The sequence below is a fragment of the Apodemus sylvaticus genome, chromosome 20 (genome assembly GCF_947179515.1).
Source record: "Apodemus sylvaticus chromosome 20, mApoSyl1.1, whole genome shotgun sequence".
In the NCBI taxonomy this organism is placed as follows: domain Eukaryota; kingdom Metazoa; phylum Chordata; class Mammalia; order Rodentia; family Muridae; genus Apodemus; species Apodemus sylvaticus.
The window spans coordinates 26,104,928-26,130,549 of NC_067491.1; the positions used below are offsets into that span (position 1 = coordinate 26,104,928).

The window sequence follows — 25,622 nt, forward strand, 5'->3', positions numbered from 1 at the left end:
GCCATGTGGGTGGTAGGAATTGACAGTGGGTCCTCTGGAAGAACAGCCAGTGCTCTTAACTGCTGAGCCATTTCTCTAGTCCTTACCGAAGAATACTTTCTTACCAAATCTCACCAAAATACTAGTTATTTTAATTGGTCAACCATATTATATATTTTAAAAACTGAGTAAGAGCCTTCTTATTTCACATTTAGCTTTTCTCCTTTCACAGAAAATACATTTTGTTTTGTTTTCTTTTAAGAGTTTTTCTCTGTAGTCCAGACTGGCCTTAATCTTGTGGCTTTTCTGTCTCAGTCTCCTGAGTGCTGGGATTACAGGCATGATCCACCTTGTCTAGCTTGGAGGAAATATAAAAAGACAGTGGAAGAGAATAACTATATAAAGCAATGGTTCCATGTAAATACAGTATTATTTGTAAGGAGTTTCTGTGCATTTAAAATTACTGTAAATAACAAGCACTTACTCTGAAATAATCTGCTATTATAGTCTACCATTTGTTGTTAGTTTTTTTTTCTACTTTTAAACAAACATTTATCTATCAGGGGGCTGTAACTAGAAAACTTGATGTGTAAGCATGAGGGTTAGAGGTCAAATCCTTGGCTCCCACATAAAATCTGGGCATGAGTCCACATGCTTATAACTCCAGCATTAAGGGCTGAGAGAAGCAGATCTTGGAAGACAGCATGTGTTCGCTGAAAGCTCTGTTAAGAAAGCATGCAGGAAGGTATATGTGCACAAGGATGTATGCACTACAGACACCACAGAGACACCCACCCACACACCCACAAACAAATTAACACAAAATTAAGCCACTGGAATTGTTAACTAAAAAAAGGGAAGGAGAAATTAGATCCAATCCTGATCAACTAGGACAATTTGAATAACTACATAACTTCACATTCAATCTTAAAGTACCTAATCAGATACATACATTTAATTGTTTTCAGCCACAGTATATTATTCTTTTTTTTCCTAGCACTGATCACCAACCTTAGGACTGCACACTTGCTAGCAAACTCCTAGCCCTGCCCAATATATTTTAAGACAAATAAATAATTATAGGTATTTCAGATTCACTGATAGATAACCACCAGTTAACTATTTCATGTGGAAGAAAGTCCAAACACTAAAATTACTTTAGGTATTACTGAAACAGGACAGACTCTCTAGAAATATGAAACAGAAACAAAGTCAAAACACATAACCATGGAAGACCTTCAGGAGATTCATTTCCGAGCCAGCCTTCACTAGGAAGGTGTCTCAGAAATGTAACAGCTAGGAGCTTACATCAAAGAGGGTGCAAGGCTAAATACCAGCCTGCTATTGTCTCCTGTCATTTCTGTGAGAGCAACCAGATGCATCTTCCCCAGCCCACAGCTGGGTAAGGCACCACCTTGGGAATGGAATTTAAGCACAGGCAAGAGGAAAAGAAGCTGGAGAAATCGGCAGCTCTGCAACTAGGAGACTACAGGTACAGCAGGGCAGGCACAGTGAAGGGAACTGTTATGTGTGCTGACTCTTACAAACATCTGAAAGAACGGCACGGGGAATACAGGGCGAAGCCAGTGTTCAACGTGGTGTTAATGACCTGTGCACCTCTCCAGAGCTCATCTCTACCACTGAAACAGATGTCACTGGGTCTTCATCTGTCATCATATTTCTGTAGCTAAGGGGTAACTAGTGCCAATACCCAGAGACACACAAGAAATCCAGGAAGAGATTGGCTTAGGCCCTGAAGGCAGACAGGATTGCCAGGCAGCAGAAAACATGGGAACTAAGATGAAGGTTCTGAAAACTAAATGGAAAAACCTGGAAAACCAGAGTGTGATGGGCTCTGCAAATTCTCTATGAAGGAGTCTGGTTTTACTTCTATGTCTCAGCTGACGATTCTACCCTAGTGATGATGATGTTATACCCAGACCACTCTTAAAGCCCCTTTTAAAAGGCAAAACTGTGAGGTTTTAAGTAATAAAGAGACTGTTTACAGTTCTGACAGAAAAAGGATATACATTTTTTCTTATGCTATTAGAATAATCTGTTGTATGTAACAATTTATTAAAGATTTATTTTTTAATCTTAGTATCGCCACTAAACTTAAGACTAATTTTAAAAGCCATACTCTCCTCAATTCTTTTCTTAAATGCAATCAATAAACCTGACATAAGAATCAGTTCGAGTGCTAGAGCTGTCATAGAATACACAAGGCACTGGTTTTGAGCCTAGCACTGAGGGGGAAAGGAAAAATGGGAGGAGAGAATCACATTGGATTCTGAAACAATTTCTGATTTGAAGGGGTATTCATTACACTACATTTGTCACTGAGATTTTTGTTTAATCAAAAGCATGGAATCTCAAAGATAAAATGGATTCTGGAAGTTAAAAAGTCTGTGTAGTAAGGACCTTTCTTTCCATACCGAAGAAGAAATGCTGATTTATAGTAATTAAGACACATGTGTCTCCAGTGTAACTCAGAGGTAGATGGAAGCCCCTTGAAGAGGAAAAAGAGGAAGGAAGCTAAAGGAAGGATGAGGAGGGAGAAGTAAGGAGATGGAGGGGGAAGAACTGGGAAGAGGGGGGAGACGAAAGAGTGAGCCTGGGACTGGGATGTGGAACAACGGCTTTACCAGCCCATAAATCTTATAATGAAAATTAATGACAAAACTGTTTAAAATATATCTATTTCCTTTGTAACAAGAACAATTAATCTAGATATGTTGTATATATATAATTTCTCCCAAGTACCTTTAAGTCAACACACACACACAATTTCAAGTAACACTAAGATGCTAACAGCTATGCAGTCAGTTGTCTGGCTTTGCCTTTGATTGCCTCAAACATCAATTCTTTCAGAGATAACTAACATGCCTAACAGCTAATAACTGCTAGCTGTGTCCTTTAACTAGGAAAAAGCCAATACAAGGTATTTCATTTATTAGCCTGTTAAGAGAAATGGTCATTGTGGTGGTCTGAATGAGAATGCCCCTTAGGATCATATACTTTAACACTCAGTCCCCACTTGGTAGAGCTGCTTGAGGGGGCTTTGCAAGTGTGACCTTGTTGGAGGAAGCAGGTCACTGGTGATAGATACTAAAGCGCTGGGATACTAAAGCCACCTGCCATTCCCAGCTCTTCCTTTCTCGTGCTGCAATTCAAGATGTGGGGAGCTCTCAGCATCCCACTCTACCTGCTGCCTTCACCCCGACATTATGGACTGTAACCCTCTGAAACTATAAGCAAAATCCCTTCTTTTTTTAAAAAAAGAATTATTTATTTATTTATTTATTTTTTTTTGTATATGAGTACACTGTACAGATGGTTGTGAGTCACCATGTGGTTGCTGGGAATTGAACTCAGGACCTCTGGAAGAGCAGTCAGTGCTCTTAACTGCTGAGCCATCTCTTCAGCCCACCCCCTTCTATAAGTTGCCTTGGTCATAGTATTTTAGCACAGCAACAGAAAAGTAGTTACTAATACATATCACATTTCTGAGAATAACAAAACAAACAAGCAAAGAACACAAAATCCCAGAAACTGGACAAGCATATCAGCAGAACTAGTACTGTGAGCACCTGTACACACCTGCGTCTCTCCCTGACCTCTGATGTGGAGGAAACAGTGCCAGCAGTAGTTGTAGTCAGGGTTGTGGTAGAAGAAGCTGCAGCATTTACAACAGTTGGAGCAACAGGAATGGTCACTGCGGTAGGAGCACTGTCCTTTTCTTTCTCAGTACTATCCTCAGCCCACAAACGATTTGAGGTACTATAGCATCATAAGCAGCAACACAAAAAGAGAAAAGGAAAACAGCTAAACAACGAAAGCAATTTCTAGAAGCTGAAAACATGTGACCACAGGGATGGATTTTTTAAAAACACAAGATTAGTAATCAAACAGCTCATGCAGAGCTGCCAAAGAAATAAATTTTTATTTTAAGCAACATGACTTAAGATCTTAAGATTTTTTTTTTCCCCAGACATGCATAATTGCTTGCTTTTCTGGAACCAATTTTTGCTTAAGAGTAATTTTGACACGGTAAATAAAAAAATCCAGAGCCCACATTCGTCTACACAACGATGCATGCACGCACATAAGCACACAGGAGACCTGGACACGGGACGTCTCTGTGACTCACCTGCTCTGTGTGCCTGCGGAGGAAGAGCCCAGGGGAGTCTTTGCAGTAGTGCTTGTGCTGGAAGGAAGGCTTTTCTGAAGCCCAGCTGCAGAGGTAACTGTTGGTGTTGATGTGGTGCTTGGAACACTACAACTAATCAAATCATCTTGTCTTCTACCAAAGGAGCAACTAAAGGAAAGAGGCATTTCTATAGAGGGTGTGTCTGGATGTGCAGTCTACATTCACTATCTTAGATATCACACAATTGCACACAGTAGAAAACAAACTGTGTTCCTAATCAGACCACCAGCTCCAGCACCAAGAGTTGATCTACAACTTGCTAAAGTATAGATTAATTTTACTGATTTGATGGTGTAGAATTTTATGCCTCCTCCTCTCAAAGCCTTCAGTAAAAGTCAACACTGAACATTTTCAGAATATGCTAGCCCAAAAATGGTCATGCTAGGCTGGTCCAAACAAAAACTGTGGAGTGGATTCATTCAAGGAAAATAAGGCATACAGCCCATCGGAAATGTTTTAACTCACAATGGAGTACTCCTCAGGAGTAACCTTTGTCTATGGTGTATGTGCTCATCTTACTCTTCTTGCTTTCCGCAGAGAACTGTAGTAAATGTCTCCTAGTCTCTACTATAACAGCACAGGATTCTAAACAGATGTGCTTTCATAGCTGAGTTCTAGTCCAAACAAATGTTCCAGATCAGAGACAACGGCTAAATCAATTCTGATAATAATCCATTTCAGATGATTTAGTCAATCATAAGAAGTTCCTTTAAAAGTGTTAAAAGACATTTCATAATATACCAAGTTTAATTAAATATATATGCAGAGGATAAGTTAAGAGTAAATCCACACCATCTTTATATTTACCGTGTCTCTAAATTAAACTTAGCACACAAAAAAGATGTAATAGTTTCAAAGAGATTTGCATAACTGATATTAAATCAAGTGCTATCGTTATAAGAACAAGAGAAGCCACTTATAAAGTACATCATACCTTCTATGGTAAGTGGATCCTTCATTGATTGAACTATTTTTTTTAAGATCATCTTCCCATTTTCTTCTTGTGTAAGAACTACTTGTTCGCAAACTCGAAGACTCTCTGTGAAAACAACAGCCTTCAGATTCTGGTAGATGATTTTAGGAGAAGGTTAAGAAAGGTACATACTAGTGAACAATTGTCTATATGAGAAAAACTTTGGGATATTTACCAAAAAGTGGGAGTAATTTTAATTTTTAGTTCTAGGACTCAGTATGCATTTATAAGCATATTATTTGTAAGACAAAATACTGCGATTCACAGCATGAGACATATAAACATGATATATGCCGACAAAAATAATGTTGAGAACATATACAGTGTATAAAATGCTAGCTGAAAAAAATGAAGATATATAATTAGACACTAAAGCGTGACTACAAATATAATAAAAAGTTCTTTAACACTGAAGACTAAAAAAATAAGAAATTAATTAAATAAAAAAACAAAAACCCCCAAAACCATGACAGAGACCACGCATAGCATAGTGCTTCTCCTTTTCCCTCCTTCTTTCCCTCCCTTTTTGTTTTTTGTTTTTCAATACAAGGTTTCTCTGTCTGTGTAGCTCTGGCTGTCTGAGAACCCAGAGAGATCCACCTGCCTCTGTCTCCTGAGTGCTGGGATTAAAGGCATGTGCGCTACTACCATCTGGCTGGGATCCCTTTTCTACGTGTCTGAACCTATTGTTTTGCCTTCCCCTCTCTCTGGCTTAGCAGCAATGCTCTCCTTACCGTTTAGGAACATAACTAAGCCCGTGTGTTCTTGTCCCCAGGACTGTGTACCTGGTGTTCTGCCAGTTCTGGAGAGCCTTCTCTCTTCCTGAAAGCCCGCCCACACACTTATAGTCCTCACACAGTAACAGCAATGCTGACCCTGCAGACTCTGCAGGGATGCACTGCTGCCTGCGGCACTCACCTGTTCTCCTTCTCTTCGATGTCAGACGTACTGGCTAGTCGCCTTGGGATTGTAGGGGCGACATACGCAAGTCTTGTTCCTTTATTATCTTTCTCCTGACAACAGAAAAGTTCTGAATGAAAAACGTTGTGATGAAAATATGAAGAAAATGTTTTAAATGATGTATACTTATATGACCACACAGTTTACTGTGCAGTATGTTCCTAGCTTAGTTCCTGAACCTTAATACTAAAAAATCAATGAGGTCCTACAAAAGCACAGAAGAACAGCCTGCTCAACCAGTTCTCTCGCATGCTCCTCGGGCTAAAACTAGAAAATCATTTACTTACTGAGAGGAAGAAAAGCCTATATTAATGACTTTTTCTAAGGTTTCTATAAAGCTAATGCAATAAGTTAAAATACATTTCTTTAGGTTCAAATACAGTTCAACAAGGAGCCACTTAGTCATATAAGCTGTTTACAACTATGACAATTCATGCTTTTAAATATTAAGATATTCTAAACAGACATCATCTAAATTGTATTACTTCGATATGTGGCTGAGAGTATGTAATGTTAGCGACAGTTCCACACTGCCCATATACTTGGAAAAAAGGGCGATAAAGTTATTAGAAAGCAATACATTAAAGTGAGTGGAAAAGAAACCTCATTAGAATGTCTAATAAAAGGTAACACTCAAGAGAAAGTAAACTGTATTGAAAAAAACTTAAGAAGCCCGATCACAGACAATTCAGTGAGAGAGCAATTGATAGTACCCACTTGATGCAATATAAACTCTCTCTTTCAAAATACAGTTAAATAGAGTTAAAACTCATTAAGACAAAGATACTTGTTAAAAAAAGAAGCTGGCCTGGCAATTGCAAATAATAATTGAATTTAACGTGATCATGCTTACATGCTAGGAAAAAAATTGTGTTCCTTAACTCCGGGAAACTTATTCAATAATAAATAAAATAAACCTATTCATTCCGTAGTACATTCTATTCAAAAAGCGTGATTTGGAGGGCTGGAGAGATGGCTCGGTGGTTAAAAACATTCAGTGCTCTTGCAGAGGCACTGATTTGGTTCTTAGCTCCCATACAGTGGACCTACAACCACCTGTCTATCACTCCAGTCCCAGGAAATTCAACATCATCTTCTGGCTTCTGTGAGTATAGGCACTCATGTGGTGCACATCCATACACACAGGCAAAACACTCATATGTATCAAACAAATAAATCTAAAATTATATCAAGAAGTTTTAAAAGCTTAGTCTTCTCCCCAAATTTCTTGTTTTAAGCAAACATAACTGGCTAGACACTCACAAGACAGGAACATGCTACATTATAAAGTTGGTGAGTTAAGCTGATACCCAGGACCTAATGGTGCTTACTAGAACATATCTATTACCTTTTCTTTATTATCCAAAGAGGACGAGAGCCTCGGACTTGAAGCTGACCGGATCACACCTGCAGTATCTTTCTCCTTCTGGGCTTCTTTAGATGCAGTGATTTCAGCCAGGGCACCATAACTGCCAGTCTTTCTAAGTCCTAACCTCCAGGATGCAGGAGACTCATCTTTTCTTTCTTCTTCTTTGGGAGAAATTTTTGTAGTTGATGTTGGAAACTGTTTTTATTTCATAAAAGATAAAACCAAGTTATCAAAATCAATCCTTCCTTAGTTTGGAAATAATTAATTTATAGATAATGTCTAAAATTTTAAGTGATAGTTTCAGGAGAAAACACATTTACTAAGGTTAATGTCGTAAGGCAAAAATATAAAAATCTAAACCTTATAGAGTAAATAGACCACCTTTCTAGAGGTTAGCTTTATAAACACACACTACACACTTCATATCACACAGAGAATTATGATGCAGATATAGAGAAAAGATGAGCACACTGTAAGAACTTCAACCATGCATCTTTGGAACCAGCACTCATATGAAGCTTGTTATGTTGTAACCCAATATACATTCTTGCACATAGAAATGCCTCACCATGGATTTTTCGCCCTTACTGGGCACCAGCACAATGCCAGTTTTGCGCAAGCCCTGCCTCCATGATGCAGGATCTACTGACTCCACAGGCATGAGAGAAGCAATGAAATCAAACTAAAGCCAATTAAAATAAGACAGGTCAAGAGATACAGACTGAAAGTATGAAAACAGAAAAGGAGGTTAAAAGAAAAAAAAAGTCAACCACACTTTTCCCTATATTTCAACTTTATAATAAACTAACATTAGCAACCGTGTGATGGCCTGACCTTTGAAAGCCACTAAAGCAAGTCCTAGTTTCATCAAGAGGTAATTGGGAAGAATCTAATAAAGAAAGTTCTTCCCCAGTTAATGGCACACAGAGCAATACAGCACTTGAGTGAAAAAATTACTACATATAAATTTTATTTTCAGTGATTTACATACCCTAGGTGAAAATTTAATAAGTGGTATTTTCTAAGTAAACTTAATTTAGTAGTATTTTAAAATATTCTAACTTTAAATTTACTGTTTATTTTTTCCTAATAAACATTAATTTGTATTTTAGTTAAAACATTTTTATGCATTAATTATTCTACTTCCCAGGATTTCCGTCAATATATTAGTTATCATTCTTAAAATACATTAGTTATTATCATTAATTTACTTTATCAACTTCACCTTTTCAATTCCAGAATTTTAATGTTCAGAGGAGACTATGTCAACTAAATATAACAAGGCATTGTTAATTAAAAAGAAAAATCTTTTGCGTGCATGGTCAGAATCTGCTCAAACTGAAGTTACCAGAACTTCAGTTACAGTGCCACGGTGCTAGGGGACCACTTCTTACAATACTTCTGGTATCTTGTGATTAATTTTCATCAACAGTCTACTTAGTTCACACATCCCAAATGCATCTGGAATTATTTCAGGATGCCAAACAAGTAACAAGAATTCTCATAAGGCACCACGATCTTACTCGAGTAGCTAGTAAGCTCCGTTGTCCTCCCTACATGTCCCAGTGCACAATCCAGGCACTGTTCTGACCAGCAATCCCATTTCTGCCTCTCTACTGCTCGATTGTAAGAGTGTGCACTAATATGCTTGACCACAAATAGCTATGCATTTTGGCAACACACATGCACCCCAAGCTACACTTTGGGCTTCATAAAACATTGATCATAAATGAATAAACATGCTTATTCTCTAATAAAAATTTATTTAGGGGCAATGAAATTTGAATGTGTCAGAAAGTAGCATATTACGTATTTTCCCAAGTATTTAAAAATGTTAAAAACATTTTTTGCTTGTTTGCTATGTAAAATAGGCATATTTTGTGAATCCTTACTCCAACTGCATCTCCTGAAAAATGAAATGCTTTTCCACTGTAACTAAGCAAACAGACAGCAGGTAACATTTACTTGTATAACAGAGGCCAACATGTATAAAATGTCTGCTCCTGTCTACTCTAAGCTGCGTTCTCATGACTTTGTATGAGTTATCTTAATGTAACACTACATGTACACACTGAAATGTTACCACTGCTCTTTTAGATTTGACTCAACCAGAACAGTAATAATCAATTTTAAAAATGACATTGCTATATTTTAGCAGTTGATTAACTCCCATTTTATAATCAAGGATTTAGAACCAAGACCTGATCCAGATAAGTTAAAGTACCTTTCATTTTGACTTGGTACATGAAGAAATCTACTGAATACTTGACTGTAATTCTCTATTTGAACATTTTCTTCTTTTGCTTTTGTGACAGGACACCATATCTCCACCTTCTTAGTCTTCCGACCACTTCTGTCTTTCTGGCTAGAGACCTGCCTGTGCCTACTCTTTCCACTCAAGCACTCCCAGAGGCTGCTTCCAGGTACTCTGTGCGACCTCTTTTCCTTTTCTGCCAAGGATGATTGAGAGTAGTTTTCTCTTTCAAGCTAAATATTAAATTTATTAAACGTATTCTAAAATTTCCTATTCTCTACTCTAGCCCAACCCTTAAATTACCAGTCTTTAATTTCTTAATTTAAGGTCATCTGTCTGTCTGCCCGTCCATCCGTCTGTCTGCCCACCCACCTACTTACCTACCCACCCACCCACCTACCTACCTACCTATACTGAGTCATCTTGCTAGCACTAGACTTTTATTTTATTGACCTTTACAGACCTATATAGACTACTTAAAACTGCACTTGGACCTTAAACTTAACATGTATGAATCACATATATTTCCTTCTAGCAACAGCACTAATGTTATTTCCTCAATGTCCCGAGTGTTTAAAAATTTGCAGTCACACTAAGGTTCTTTTGGCATTCTCTTTACCGATAAGCCAGGGACCACGTCTCTCAATGTCCTTGTGTGCTTTCAGGGCTCAAGGCTGTATCTCTATCGCATCCCTATCACTGTGGGCAGTATTCCTCAGGATCTCCTCCTCATCACGTGTGCTCAGACAGTGACCGCCAGAGTAGCCTTACACAGAGAAGGAACTCTCGCAGCATGGCTCACACATTTCCTGGGATTTCTTATGAGGAAATAAGTTATAGATTATCACCCTAGAAAAGAAGGCATTCTATCATTAACCCCCATTTTCGGGCTTATTCTGTATATATATACCACTAAACTTCTCAGTTCCTTTCCCTATTAGGTAGCATGCCTGTGCACTCATTGTTTCTCTTGTTAAGTTACACAAACGATAGCAAGGTGCTGGTCATTCATCCCTTAATCTATCTCAAATGCTCTCGTTATATTACTTCAAACTGAATGTAATTTCTTTACCTTTACATTGCTTTTTATACCAGGACACTTACATTTGTGTATGGTATATACCCACAGCATAAATCAGTCTTCATAGAATTAATGTTCTGCTCAGCAAACTAAGTAGTCAGTGAACCAGAATAACCAATTCTGAGAAAATTCTGAATTTTTACTACCTAGTAGACAAATATAGTTCACACTTACTTGAAATTTTGAGTTCCTGGAATCCCCAAAATACTTACTTTGACTAGAGAAAGTCCCAATTTATTATTAACTAATGATTTAAGGTCTAAAACCAAGCTGATTTTTTGTTGTTGTTTAGTTTCAGTGTGCACGCATGCATGTGCGCACTGAGGGTGAAATACTGAGCATCGTGTACATTGAAAAAATCCTGTTGCCAGGCTGTACTCCTGGACCAAGCTGATGGTTTCAATCATAAGATCCCCACAGATTATCAGCTTGGTATTATCCACATGCTTTTCCTCTTTAGTTTGGGTTTAAAACTTAAGGCATGAAAACAGAAACCATCTATTTTTAGCTAAATTGACCTTGTATACTACAAGAATACAAGTGACATGTAATGCAATCTGCTTCCGTCTGGGATCTAGTTCTTGGAGTGAGGGCATACAAATCCATAGCCTGGGCTCTTACAGACAAGGCTGGACAGCCTAAAATAACTGTGTTAGTATTAAAAACTGAATACTGATTTAAAACCTAAATTAGAACTCTGCCGAACATCTTTAAGATGTAAATTCATTCATAAGTAAATTTAAATTTACTAAGTTTCTCTTAATGTTTATAGGTAAAACCTTAAAAAAACAGTTAAAACACTAAATGCCAAATTAAAATAGATTAAAGTCTAAATATTGCTATATATATATATATACACATATACACACACACAGATATATATGTATATCATACTGTAAGAATCTTCTATTAGCAAAAATAATTCAAACTTTGAGTACCTAATGTCTTTAGTTTTGACAAAATTGGTTATAAAATCTTAAGAATTTGAACTCAAAGTATGATTTTCAAGGAAGTCACATGATGGTTGAAATCTGAGAACAAAGGTTTTCCAAATATATAAATTATAGCAGTAGATGTGTATGTGTAATTACAGAATCATGACAAGATTTGGGTTAAGTTTTTTCCTTAGAGGAATCATATTACTATTTCATCAAGCTAACACAGACACAGACTTCTTAACTGGTGACTCTGCATCCGCTGAGAAGGATCGAAGTCTGAGGCTACGCTTGAGAAGAAGATAACTGAACACAAGTCTACTGCCAGTTTTTTTCACTTTATGAAAGGAATTACTGAGTCAAATTACCAAAGAGAGCTGGTTTCTTGCCCAGATATTATTATGAGAACTTGAAATAAACCTATGATCTTAATAAGACAATAAATCAAGAGGTAAATGAAAGGGACATAAATTTAGTATTCACTAAAAGAGTACATAACAGTTCTAGAAGTAAAATAGAATATAAATATAGTTCAGATAAACTTTGCTAGTACTGGGTATAACATGACAACAGTCTTCAAAATGCTGTAACAGTTTTAAGAGCATTTCATATCAAATATGTAACTGTAGTCATGAGAACATGAGTTCTAGAACAGTAAAGGAAATAACTAATTTCAATAGCTTTCTGATGTTCCAACTATGCACCAGTAACATCCATATATTTCTAGCACTGAAAATTTATGTTTTTTCCTTAGGCCTGCCTTTCTTCCTTTTTTTCTTCCTTCCTTCCTCCTCTGCCCCCCTCCCCCTTATTCTTTATTTTTATTTCTATTTTTTACAGTTCAGACTTTATCACCTTCCCGGTCCACTCTCCGACTGTTCCACATCCCACCCTCACCTCGCGCACTCTAAGGCTTTTCTTAGGTTGAGTTTTATTTTTTGCTAGGATAGGGGACTGAATTCAGGGTTTCATGACTCCTGGACAAATATTTTATTACTGAGCCCCATATCTCATAGTTTTAGGAGAGAATTATACTGACTGTACAGACTACGAAAACTCCTACAGAAACAATTAAAAAAATTAAAACCACATTTTAAACAATTTGTATACAACAATACTAAGTAGAAACACAGTGGTGATTAAAGTCAGTCTCAAATCCCTTCAGTCTTAACACTGCTAGATATGCAACAGACAGATACAACCAGCAAACACCACGCCCGATTTCTACATGGACGTGCCGTTTGAAAACACAAACAGCAATAAAAGATACTCTCTGAAGCACAATCTGGAAAACCTGTGCACACACATATATATTAATTAGCACAGATTAAATTACTACTATGTAGATTGTACAGTATGCACTATATCTAGGTTAACTCTTCTAAGCACCATTATTTTACTACAGAAGCAAGGGATAATACATTTGTACGTAGGAGATACACACTGATACAGCCAGGACGAGGTTTAATGGTGACTACAAAACATTCTTAAACATTCTGGGGAAAAATAATTTCTACATATTCAGAGAGGCACAGAGCTCATTACAGGTTAAGTTAGGCTGTGGAGGAGAAACCTTTAGGAAGAGACTGGAAGGTAAGAAAGAAAAGAAAAGAGAGCAAAAAGCTCTTCATGAGTGCGCTTGAGAAGGGCAGCGCAGCACTTGAACACCCGGCTTCGGTGTAGATGGGAGAGAGAGGAAACAGAGCCCTGTTCGGGAGCCCCTTCCACAGCATTAGGCTCTGCCTCTCAACCAGCTTGTACAGTAGTAATTTTATCTCTTTGTTCTGTTTGGTAGAAAAGACAATGATTTGCCCAAACTGAAAATAACTGACACGGGGAGAGGGCTAGTTTTCTAACACGCTTTTACTGGTCTGACAGAGGCATGCCAGGCACCCTGTATGAGAAGGGAAAAAAAACCTAGATTATTGTTTTCCGCTGACTTGTGGGCCTCCACTGACTTTCTGTGCTGTACTTTGTGGGGTGAGAAATTACCAGTATACACTTCTAGTTAAAAGAGACGAAGAATACAAAACTTAAGTTTCTCAAAATAAAAGCCTAATAGAAATAAAAACTACCACAATCACCAATTTAAAAATTATAAAGCTTTAGATTTCCTGCCATACTTTAAGAACTAACATTTATTAACTATTCATCATAATATCAAATTACTATCAATTGTAAAAGGCAAAAACGACACTATACCATGGCCCAGAGGAAATTACAAATTAAGAGCAGAAAAATATGGTATGCTTTGAAAACAACTATAAACATAACTATTTTAATCAGTTAGTACGAATGGAACTTCATCAGAATACACGTGTGTTTATTTAATACAGAAATGTTGGCTTACCTTTTTAATAGGTGATGTAGGGGTTCCCTGGTTGGAAGACAGAGTAGGTGTTGTGACAGCTGCAGGGGCTGCTTGAGTGCTGGAAGTGTGAGCATTAGTTACAGAAGCCATGGGTTTTGTCTTATCTATTCAAAACAAAACAAAAAGGTACCAGTTGAGGTTCTACAGGAATTTGGCTTCTGAGGCTCTTATTACTTTTTGTAAATAGTTTTAAAAAATTGTTTGAGTATATGTTCACATGTGTAGAGGTCCAAAGCCAACAGCATGCAAACTTTGCACAAAGCCTACCAACTCCAGTTCATCTAGCTAGCTTACCCCAGGAATCTGCCTCTGCCTCCTGAAGACTGGCATCCCAAGTAAGCACCATGCCTGCCTGGCTTTTCTACCACGGGCTGTGAAGCTCTAAATCCTAGTACTCTCACTTTTATCTGCTGAGCTCCTTTTCCAGCCCAACCTGCAGGTTTTAAAAGGAGTTTTTAAAAATTTATCTATGTATGCTAAAGTTTTATTAACCTTAAAAACAAAACAAAACAAAACCCACTTGAGAATAAAAGGTACAAATAGAAACTAACTTCTTTAACTCATGAAACTAGAGGATGAAATCTTAACTCATATTTCAATTTTGAATGCTTAGCAATATAAATAAAAACCCTATAATAGCCATGAATTTTCTAAGTATTGAGCAAGTAACTATTATTGAAGACCATTATTTCAAGAAATCTAAAAACATACTTTTGACAACAATTAACTTACAGTCATGTCAATATGGCTAAGTATTCCAGAGAATATGACTTCCTTGCTTCTAAGAAATTTGAAGTTAAATATGAACAATTTCATCTTTCTAGAAATGGTCTACTTAATGAATAGGGTGATATTAAAAGAACTCCCCATTGTCCCTCTATTTCCAGCACTGTTACAGGCACTGGGGATAAGCCAATCAATGAAGGAAAGTGTCAAACATCTTAACTGGTTCCATTCAAGGTCAAATAATGAACTCATGTGCAACCAGCCAGCTCAGTAGGCAAATATAATATTCAGACTCCTGTATTATAGTATAGTTGTTACATATTACTTGAGTATACTATAAGAGTATACACAAACTAAAAATGTATTTTAAAACTCTCATAATTGCCTTTTTGGAAGAAGAAAAGGAAAGCCAAGATAGAGGTTAAAGAAAACTGTATATAATATCTTAATTTTACTAAAAGAAAAATTTGAAATAAGATTGAGTTTCAAGAGCTATTACATGTGAAGTCTTAGAATATGAGTGCTTATTGTATTATATATGTTGCAGTATCTTCAACCGTGTTAAAATATGCAAATTATTCCATTGCCCCTCAGGAAACTTGTCTCAGCAGCCCTCTCCTCTCCGTGACCATTTCTTAGGGAGAATGTGGGAAGTTAGCATAGAGCTGCCAGCCTTTCGGGCTAGTGAATCACAGTAATCAGTAGATGTGTTCTTGAGCTGCGGAGAAACCCGGAAACTCTATCTGCAAATTTCCTATAGGAGTCCTAGGATGTTCTGATAAGCCACTGCACCTTCTTCGATCTAAACATACTATGGCAAGAAGCAGAGGCTAGCCCAGGCTCCTGACAAGTAGATAGCAACAAACTTACAGGTTACCAATAGAGATGCAACAAGTATTGCGCAGCAAACCTGTACCAAAGCTTAAAACCGTAGCCTATCTTACACCAAACTCCAAGAACAGTACAATTACAATTAAGCACACTCTTTCTTCTGGTCTTACCTGTCTCCGCTTCCGACTCTGAGTCGTCCTCCTCATCCTCCTCGCTGGAGCAGCTGGACTCATCCTTCTTGCCTTCCTCCTCCTCATCAGCCTTTTCTTGTTCCAGAGACTCGATGCGAGATGCATTTTTCTCTGGCTCAATAATCAATGTTTCCTTGCTATAATTTAAAACAGAAAGGTTCAAATGCATTCCTATTTCCCTCAGACCCTCAGCAGTCGTTCCGGTGGCCACACTGTGTTAACCCATTCAGAACAGTAGTAACAGCTGCATATCAAATACCCACTTTTTAAACGTCTTCTGTGGTTGGTTGTTTTCCATATTTGCTGTTGACTCAATGAGCGGGGATTTCTTATCCCGCTTCTCACTGTGGAGCTTCGTCCACGATTGCGTAAAGAAAAAAGAAAGGAAACGTGAATTAGCACAGTACAAAGGACAAGGAGAACCAAGTTCTAAAAATGGTGTTATAAGAAGATCTAGCCAGGCGGTGGGGGCGCATGCCTGTAATCCCAACACTCTGGGAGGCAGAGGCAGGTGGAATTCTGAGTTCGAGGCCAGCCTGGTCTAAAGAGTGAGTTCCAGGACAGCCAGGACTATACAGAGAAACCCTGTCTCAAAAAAAAACCTAAAATCCAAAAAACCAAAAAACAACAACAAAAAAGAAGATCTAAATTTTAGCTGCAAAGCAAAAGCTCGAAAAACACTTGGCAATTTAAAAACAAGAACACAATCCAGTAATTCTAACCAACAATAAAAGGAAAAGCTTAACTCCCCAGCTCTAGCTCCCTAAGAGGTCCGGGGCCACTGTCTACTTAAGGTGGTTGCTGACAGGAATTTGTGTAGAATCTGGTTCCTAGTTATGAAATTTATTTGTTTGGGCCTCCTATTATAAACTCAGAATTTTCGGTAACACTTCTAAGCGTGTTGTCTTAGGAAATTAGAAAAACATTCTACAAATACTCAGTTTTTAAAAAGCAAGACACAGACATAGGCAACGGACATTATAAGTGACCTAGCACCACCCTGACCCCATATTCCAGCCCACTGTCATTTCGTTTGATTAGTAAGAATAAGAAGTAAGAATCATCACCAGAATATTCCAACTGCTTGAAATCCAAAACTATGGAAAATTCATGAATATAAGCACTTTTAGCAGACACATACCAGGTTTTGTTTCTTCTGCAACTCTTCTAGATATCCCAAAATGTCTTCATCTGCCACATCAAAGGCTGTTTGGCCCTAGACAGAACATGAGAAGTAGTAACAGTAAAAAGTCACATGCCATAAAATGACATGAACAATTCCTACTAATTATACGGACATTTGGTAAGTATACACATACTCACACACTCATGTTTCTGTAGGTATATATGCATGTGTGAGTGTGTATGCATGAGGAGGTTAAAGTGCAACCCTATACCTGTCCCCAATCTCTGACTTACAGATACAGTCTCTCGTAGGCCTGAACTCACCATAAGCTAGGCTAGGCCAGTGACCTGACTTGCCTCTGCTCCCCAGCTCTGGAAATAAAAGCACAGGCTACCACACCCAGCTTTTATATGAGTTCTGGGAATTGAACTCAGATCATAAGACATGCCAGGCAAGCACTTCACTGACTAAGGTATCTCTCCAGCCCGAGAATCACGTTTGATGTAAGTTAAAAATGCTAGACTCTACAGAATTCCAAGGAAACATGAGAAACTCCTGTGAGAACAGTAGCCCAGAATACCTTCCATGCTTTAGGACCCGAATGAGTCTGTGTTGTTTTCAGAGTATTAACAGTTGCAACTCCATCACTACAACTTAGAAGAAAAATGTCACCACTTTCTAAGGAACAAGCTTATCTTTCATTCTCTTGTACCATCTGCCAACTTCTCCCAGCCCAAGGCAACCACTAAGCTACCTTGTATCTACATATCTGTGGTGAAACACTCTACATGAACCACTGTACACACTCTCTTACACACCCTTTGTGACAGGTTTCTCTTACTTCTCATGCTGCACGAGTACTCTGTATAATGACATGTGTGACTACTTCACTCCCTTTCACTGGAAAACACAATTCCATGAACGTGCTGCTCATCGCTCCTCTAAATCACGTGCCTTGGTTTTCTGCCTAATACAAGCACCCCTACGGTTTAAGTGCAGGGCTGCCCCTGCAGAGAACCACTTTCATCCACACGAGGTGACTGCCTGTACCTCCTGTTCTAGAGATCTGCTGCCCGCAGCCTACACACAAGTGCACCTCACTCAACTGCACATACAAATGTGCAGGAAAAGCACGGTCACGAACACTGCCGCACACACTGCTCGGTTTGCTTGCTTGCTGTCTGGTTTGTAGGCAATTCCCATGTTCCCAGTGGAATAGTGTAACTGTAGGATGAGGCCTTTTACCTTGATTATCTTCTAAAACTTGATTAAAGATGAGTAGATCTGTGCGTGTGTGAATGCGCACGTGTGTGTGTGTGTGTGTGTGTGTGTGTGTGTGTGTGTGAGCGTGCAGCAGCAGCCTCAATGCTTAGTTTTAAAATTACTTCAGAGGAACATTTGTCAGTCTATTTTTATTCCCTGTGGTAATAAAATTAATCATTTTGAAGTCTGCTTCCTATAACTCAACCAGGGATAAAGCTTTAACATCTTTCCTTCTCCATTTCAGCCTTAAAAGCTAAGAATTAAATTGATTTTTTAAAAAAAATTAACCTGGGCCGGGCGGTGGTGGCGCATGCCTTTAATCCCAGCACTTGGGTGGCAGAGGCAGGTGGATTTCTGAGTTCGAGGCCTGCCTGGTCTACAGAGTGAGTTTCAGGACAGCCAGGTCTATACAGAGAAACCCTGTCTTGAAAAAACCAAAAAAAAAAAAAACCAAAAAAAAAAAAAAACACCCCAAAACAAAACAAAACAAAAAAACAAAACAAAACAACTTTTAACTGACTCAGAATTTTAACATAGTATGTTAATTTCAGTTTTGGTATATTGTACTCTTTGTACAGTTAGTTCTACAATTTTAGAAATTCTTTTATTTTAATGTAATTTGCATTTAAAATCATGTTATTAGACTCAAAATCATGCTCTTATGTTCATATAACTTAATTATTCCTTAAAAGTTTACCTACTCAGGAATACAATACCATCATGAACTTTTGAATTGGAATTACATTTTTGCAGCAATTAAATGAAAAAGAGTTCTTTTTATAACCAAGGAATTTCTCTTTTTAATAGTTAGAAACAGGGTTCCCTTGCTAAACTTTCTTTTCATTTTCTCCCTTCATTAATGACTACTTTACAAACATCAACTGATAGAGAATGAAAACTCAAGTAAAATGTGGACTATAAACAGAGAAAAATTTCCAATTTAAACTGCACACCTCACCCACCCAGCCATAACCAAGACTTTCATGCAATCTGTAAGACACTTGGAGCTTAAGGAGATTCTGAACACTGGAACTGTGGTCATGTCTCTCTGGCTTTACTACTGGAATGCAAGCATAGCAAAGTACCTTAGTAGGTAAAGCAGCTGTAAACAACCAAGGACACAGTGACGAGATCCTGAAAAGCAGGATTTCTTGTCAAATCAAAGTGGTCAATATACCTACAGTAAAGCCACAGATGGATCAAGAACATGGCTTGAGTTTACATTATCGTCTCTGCATTTTTTCTCACCTGTTTTAAATGAATTGCTTTTGCAGACTTACTTCTTTTAGTCTTTGGTGGAACTAATGAAGTTAGCTGGTACAAAAATGATGATTTTCATTGTTCAGAGGGGAAAGCCTGAGTGTATAACTGATAGAGAACAGGGGATACAATCTAGGTCTGTACTGCTGGAGCGTTTAAGTTGATTTCATAGCAAGAAAGAATGTGGTCAGGCAGGGCCATGATGGAAAACAAACACCCCTGCTCATTAGTGGCAGAAACACTTAAATCTGCACGACATCAAGCTAATAACATGTTCTAACCATTGTACATTAACAGAAATTCCAATAAGAAAAGTATTATCCTTGATATTAAAGAAGAGATAATAGGTACATTCTTGAAAAAATTAGTTTAAAAAGACAACAAATCAAAATAAAAGCTTTTATATTTAAAATCAATATTAAGAGCTAAAATCCATTGGCAATGTAAATGAAGATGATATTCAATAAATTAAAAAAAGCTTAACGATAATAATATAGTTTGCAGACAAGTCAAAAAGTTGAGAAAAAATTTTTATTTACTTTTAGAACATCACTTCCACGTAGGAATTTTTATTGATTTTATAGAATTTATACATTTTCTATATTGTTATTTCCACATATCATATTTTCCTTTTTAAAATCAATGTGTATGGTTTGAACACACATATGCATGCTGGCATGTGTGGAGGCCCTAACATATGTTTTTGACTGTTAGCTAATTCACGTAAATACTCACAGTACTTTAAGAACATTTACTTTGTTTTCAAAGGCTTGGTTAAAAGAGTACTAATGAAAGAGACCTGTGGAGATGACTCAGAGGTTAAGAGCACTGATTGCTCTAACAGGGAAAACAAGCTCACTGTCTAGAACCCTCACAGTGACTCACAGCTATCTACAGCTCCAGGCCCAGAAGATCCAACTACTTCCTCTGGCCTCCCTGGGCTCTGTTCATGCATGGGTACAGACAGACAAGCATGCAGTCAAACGCCCATACACATAAAATGAAGGTAATTCTTAAAAAAGCACTAACAAAAGAATGAAATAACATGGTAAGTTCATACAGTAGGCTTCCACAACTGGCACAAAATGAGTTGTTCTAATTAAACATAAGATATGCCAAGTATGGGAGTTCACCTCTATGGTCGTGGCACTAGAAAGTCTCTGCGAGAAGAAAGGTCAGCCTGGATACATAGTAGAAGACAGTCTTGAGCTATTATAGAAAGAACTTTCTCAAAAAGAAAAAGGTTTTGGGATTGGAGTCACATGACTTAAATCCCAGGATTTGAGAGGCAGAGCCAGGCAGATCTCCATGAGTTCAAGGCCAGCCTGGTCTACACAGTGAGTTGCAGGACAGCCAGGGCTATATAGAGACCCTGTTTAAAGTGGAAGAGGGGGAGGCAAATAGATACACCATGACATACTATTTTTAAGTTCAATAAAAACAAAGAATACTGACTAGCGAAATGGCCCAGTAGTTGAAAGCACTTGTCTTTGCAGAGGACCTGACTTCCATTCCCAGCATCCACATGGTGGCTCACAACCATCTGTGACTCTAGTTCCAGAAGATCTGACAGCATTTTCTGACCTGTGCAGGCACCAGGCATGTGTGTGGTGTTCATACATACATATAAGCAGGCAAAACATTTATATACATGAAATAAAATGAGAATTTAAAAAAAATTAGGCAAAAACAAAAAACAGAGTAGACAGCTTAACTCACAAAGGAAAGTTGTGTAATTATTGAATTTTTTGATAAAGAAAATTTAAAACTATGATTAAATACAGTACAAAAGCATTTAGAGAATTCTATCTTATGTCTATTATAATGTTTTTAAAGTCTTAAAAATAAATTATATTTAGATAAAGGTTTGGATATTTTGTACAAATAAAAATAAACATTGTAGAGAAACAGAAAACTGAAAGAAAAGCCCTCACAGCGAGGCTTTAAGGAAATCACTCAGTTTCTCAGAGCACATTCCTAAATGTACACACACAATCTCTGAGACTGCTGAGAGGAGGATCATATAATAAATTGGAGAGGGCAGGACAGGACAGAACATGCAGCGCATGGATCTCAAAGTCATTTACAAAGCCATCAACCGCATAAAAGTTTATGCTGATAAAAGAACAGGAATACAAGATAAAAATTCATGCTGACAAAAGAAGCTGCTCTAATACTAATAAGCAAACTCAAATGTTATGAAAGAAAATGATTTTATTTTTCTGTCTCTCAGTGCATAATTATGAATTATACCTAAGAAGAGAAGTATAGGCCAGTGGGAAAATTAAATAATGTTTCTTATACAGATTATGTATTACATATGTCTAAGGAGAACACCAATACAGCTAGGGAAAGATAGTATGTTTATAATCAGAAGTTATATATTCTTTCTGGAAAACTATTCCAATACATTAAAAAAACAAAAAAACCCCCCAAAACTTCCCTTCTAGTGTTCTTTGGAAGCCACTAATCCTAAATAAACCAATTATCAGCACCACCAATGTGAATGACTAGTTGGTGTGTTAGAATACTGGAAGGAAGCTGAAATGCAGTCCAGAGTTCAGATGGTAATAGACAGAACACATACTTATGCTTTCAATTGTGAGTACCAACATGGACTAGGAGACTAACCAGCAATCCCGGCAAAAGGATACTGTTTGAAAGGGAAAAGTGACCTAAAAAACTTGGTATATTGATTTTATAAAATTATGACGTATAGCCTAGCATGTATTTCTTCCCTCATTTCCTTTATCCAATTAATGGATCATTAAGTAAATTTACTCATTGGATTTTCTTGTACATGCTGAACCTCAATAATCTTGATTCATTCAGTATCCACTGTCACTTAACTACTGTATGCAGGCTAATAAGATTATCACCAGCCAGGTGGAGTACTGAAAGCCTGTAATTTCAGTACTTGGGAGTTGGAAGGCGAAGAATTAATATAAATCTCAGCTACATATAGAAGTCAAGGTCAGCTTTGTATGAGACCCTGTCTCAAAACAAACCAACTAACCAACCAACCAACCACCCACCCACCCACCCACCAATCAACCACCAACCACCCACCAACCAACCACCCACCAACCAACCAACCAACCAACCAACCAACCAACCGACTGACCAATAAGCAAACAAGCCCAAGTCCTAAAGACTATCAGCCAAAGAGAATCAGAAATACCCTGGTACACTGTTCAAGCTTCTACTGATAGCAACAAGTATTTACAGAGACATATTTTATGTGTACCTAAAAATATAGTAACTATGCAAGTGCTCAGATGTTTTGTACATGTATGATAGTATGATTACTCAAAGAATTCCAAGTCTGTTTTCTGCAGAACAGAGCCATAAACAACTCATTTGGAAGCTAAAACAACTTAAAAGTTAGTAAGTGATTTGATGATGGACAGTAGATAGAGACCACATGACTCACAATCTTTTACATGTTGGTATTAGATTTGTGTCTAGTGTTTAAAGTATGTTTAAAAGGCCTACCACTTTGTTGACCATCTCCATATCACACAGATTGTCCACTAAAATCCGACACGCTTCTTCTTTACCCCAGTGAGCTGCAGCATGAAGAGGTGTCCAGCCATCATAATCTTTAATATTAACATCATAGCCTGCCTGTATTAAAAGTCTAAAGAAATTACAGTGAATTAGATAATCATTAAAATCTAGAAATTAATAAACATCATCAGTAGCCTTCTACCATGCAATTTAACCACAATCTGCAGTTTAATTCTTTTGAGACTTCAAATTCCTCCTCCTCTAAATAAGTTAATTCAGGAAGTACCAAGTAATCTACAGACTTGAGTCACTGCCACAGAAAGGAGGTTTTAATTAATTCCTAATGATCCTAACTTAGAGTTTAGTTAATTTTTGTTAGTATCACTTGCAAGTAAAACTTTTCCTGGAAAAGCCCAGTTTTAAAAGTAAGACCAAGCACGTGGACCAATCTGTATATAAAGCTGCAAGAGTTATCTTTAGGTGTCCAGATGATATATCATCTCAGGCCAAATGTGGCCTAAAAATATACCAGAATCCAAGAAGCTTATTTTGTAATACTTGGTTACTTTGTACTTGAGGAAATGGTTTATGGAAGCTTTGTGAACCTTTATGATCTGCCACAAAAAAAATTTCAAAAGAAACTGATAATTTGACGGTTAGAAACAAACAAAGCGAAACACGTATTTCAAGGGCATTGAGTCATATATTTTGCAGCAGTAGAAAGCAGATATTCAAATCACCAACAAGCTATAAAACAGGAATACATTTTAATACAATACAAAGTTACATAAATTAGCATGCCCTTCTAACTGCATATTGACACCAACCTTTGTTTTACTCAAAAAGAACGTTCTTATAATGAACTTATAAGTTGCACATAGCAAGCCCACACACAGGCAAACGAGGCTTTACATCAGAAATCTGGAACACTTTTACCTGACTGTCCAAGACGGTGAACTTGAGAAGTCTTCTTACCTACAGGAGGTGGTAGTAACAGCTAATATATAGTCACCTCTATCTGTTCACTGTTAAGTGATGGTTGTGTGTGAATGTTCATATCTATAATCACTGCATTTATGTGGCTGAGGCAGGATGACTGCTGCCAGCCTGGGTTAAAGAATCAGACTGTGTAAAACAAGTCAAAATATGAGAAATAGAAAAGCCTACTTATTAATAATACCTAGCTACAGCAGCTATTTACAAATCTAGACTAGTAACAGAGCCATCCTAAAAACTTGCTTTAATAAAAAATATTCTCTAGCTCAACTATAGTACTACTGAATCAGCACATTCAGGCTCTGTCTACCTAAATATATCTGGTTGGTTTTGAGACTTGTCTTTCTATAAACAAGCCAATGGTGAACCTGCCTTAGATTCTGCAGTGGAGGGAATGCAGGCTTGTACTATACCAGCTATCGATATCCATCCATCCTTACTTTTATATACAGGATATTTGTATAAAAATAATTTTTAAAATAATCCTATATGCTGCTTATGATACTATCTGGTACTTATCTACAGACTAGTATTTAAAAGCAATGATCTAAAGAACGGGCTAACAAATGTAAACCCAGAGATTTATGTTAATGCAGATCTCCACTATTATATGCAAGATCCGAGATTTTATTAATAGAGCGGAAATAACACTAGCCTATTAGATAATAAAAATATATCCTTATTAGGAAACATGAACTTTAATATTACTACTCTCCTGAGCAACACATCCTTCGGAGGGATGCAGAGGGAAGACTTAAGCAGGAGTATACATCTTCTTCAACAAACACAGTCTTTAAATGTCCTATGAGGACACTTAGGAAAAAAGAGAAAGAAACCCAAATGAAAGAAGAAAGAAAGAAAGGACAGGACGAACGCCTCCACCCCTTGAGGAGTGTCTGTGGTGGAGAGAAAGTGAGAAGCAGCAGCCCCGCAGGCAGGCAGGCAGGCAGGTCATGGACTTACAACACTGTAGAGGAGGGAAGGGCACTGAGACCAAACTGAAAGGAACGGCAGAGGAGACAGGGAGGAAAAGCACATGACTTCACTTTACTCATTTTATTTATCTAAGTACCAAACACACACACACACACACACACACACACACACACACACACACACACACACACACACACACAGAATATAAAAGGAGGACGTTTTCCCATGATGAACACAAATAACTAGTTTTACATTACTAAGTTAATGATACTATAGATTTTGATAATACCATGAGATGTTTCATTACAAATCTACTTTTTAAAAATGATACTTATTCTTCATTTGATTGTTGACATTTCAAAATAATCCTAGCACTCTTTCTAAAATATAAAAGAAGAACTTTCACTTATGTTTTAGTTGCTACAGAGTCTTCCAGTGTACCAAGATTTATTAAGCCAGTCTGTTATTACAAATTATGTTGCCAGCACATACCTTTCTTCTTACATGTATAAGAGTATCTGTAAAAAAATTTCTAGAGGTAGATCTGCTGAGGTAAAGAGTAACTGTTATTTGGTTGGTATCTTACTATAGTCATATCACTTATTAGTGGAAGTGGAAAATATGAAAAAGTTTTAGACTAGAAAGAAATAG

The 25,622-nt window shown here is 37.4% G+C and overlaps 1 protein-coding gene across 4 annotated transcripts in view; it reads right to left on the reverse strand.

The window, feature by feature from the left end:
* The window catches only part of Ppp1r12a (protein phosphatase 1 regulatory subunit 12A), a 103,492-nt gene that overhangs the window by 21,196 nt on the left and 56,674 nt on the right, over positions 1 to 25,622 (reverse strand). The window contains exons 5-14 of one of the 4 annotated variants that reach the window (XM_052166003.1): positions 23,025 to 23,169; positions 17,022 to 17,096; positions 16,144 to 16,232; positions 15,860 to 16,017; positions 14,112 to 14,236; positions 7,471 to 7,686; positions 6,081 to 6,175; positions 5,124 to 5,228; positions 4,130 to 4,297; positions 3,580 to 3,759 (exon numbers count right to left, since the gene is read on the reverse strand). In XM_052166003.1, the coding sequence (XP_052021963.1) occupies positions 3,580 to 3,759; positions 4,130 to 4,297; positions 5,124 to 5,228; positions 6,081 to 6,175; positions 7,471 to 7,686; positions 14,112 to 14,236; positions 15,860 to 16,017; positions 16,144 to 16,232; positions 17,022 to 17,096; positions 23,025 to 23,169 (1,356 nt within the window). The remainder of the gene's footprint in view (positions 1 to 3,579; positions 3,760 to 4,129; positions 4,298 to 5,123; positions 5,229 to 6,080; positions 6,176 to 7,470; positions 7,687 to 14,111; positions 14,237 to 15,859; positions 16,018 to 16,143; positions 16,233 to 17,021; positions 17,097 to 23,024; positions 23,170 to 25,622) is intronic. The other 3 variants (XM_052166004.1, XM_052166005.1, XM_052166006.1) reach the window with 3 other exon arrangements.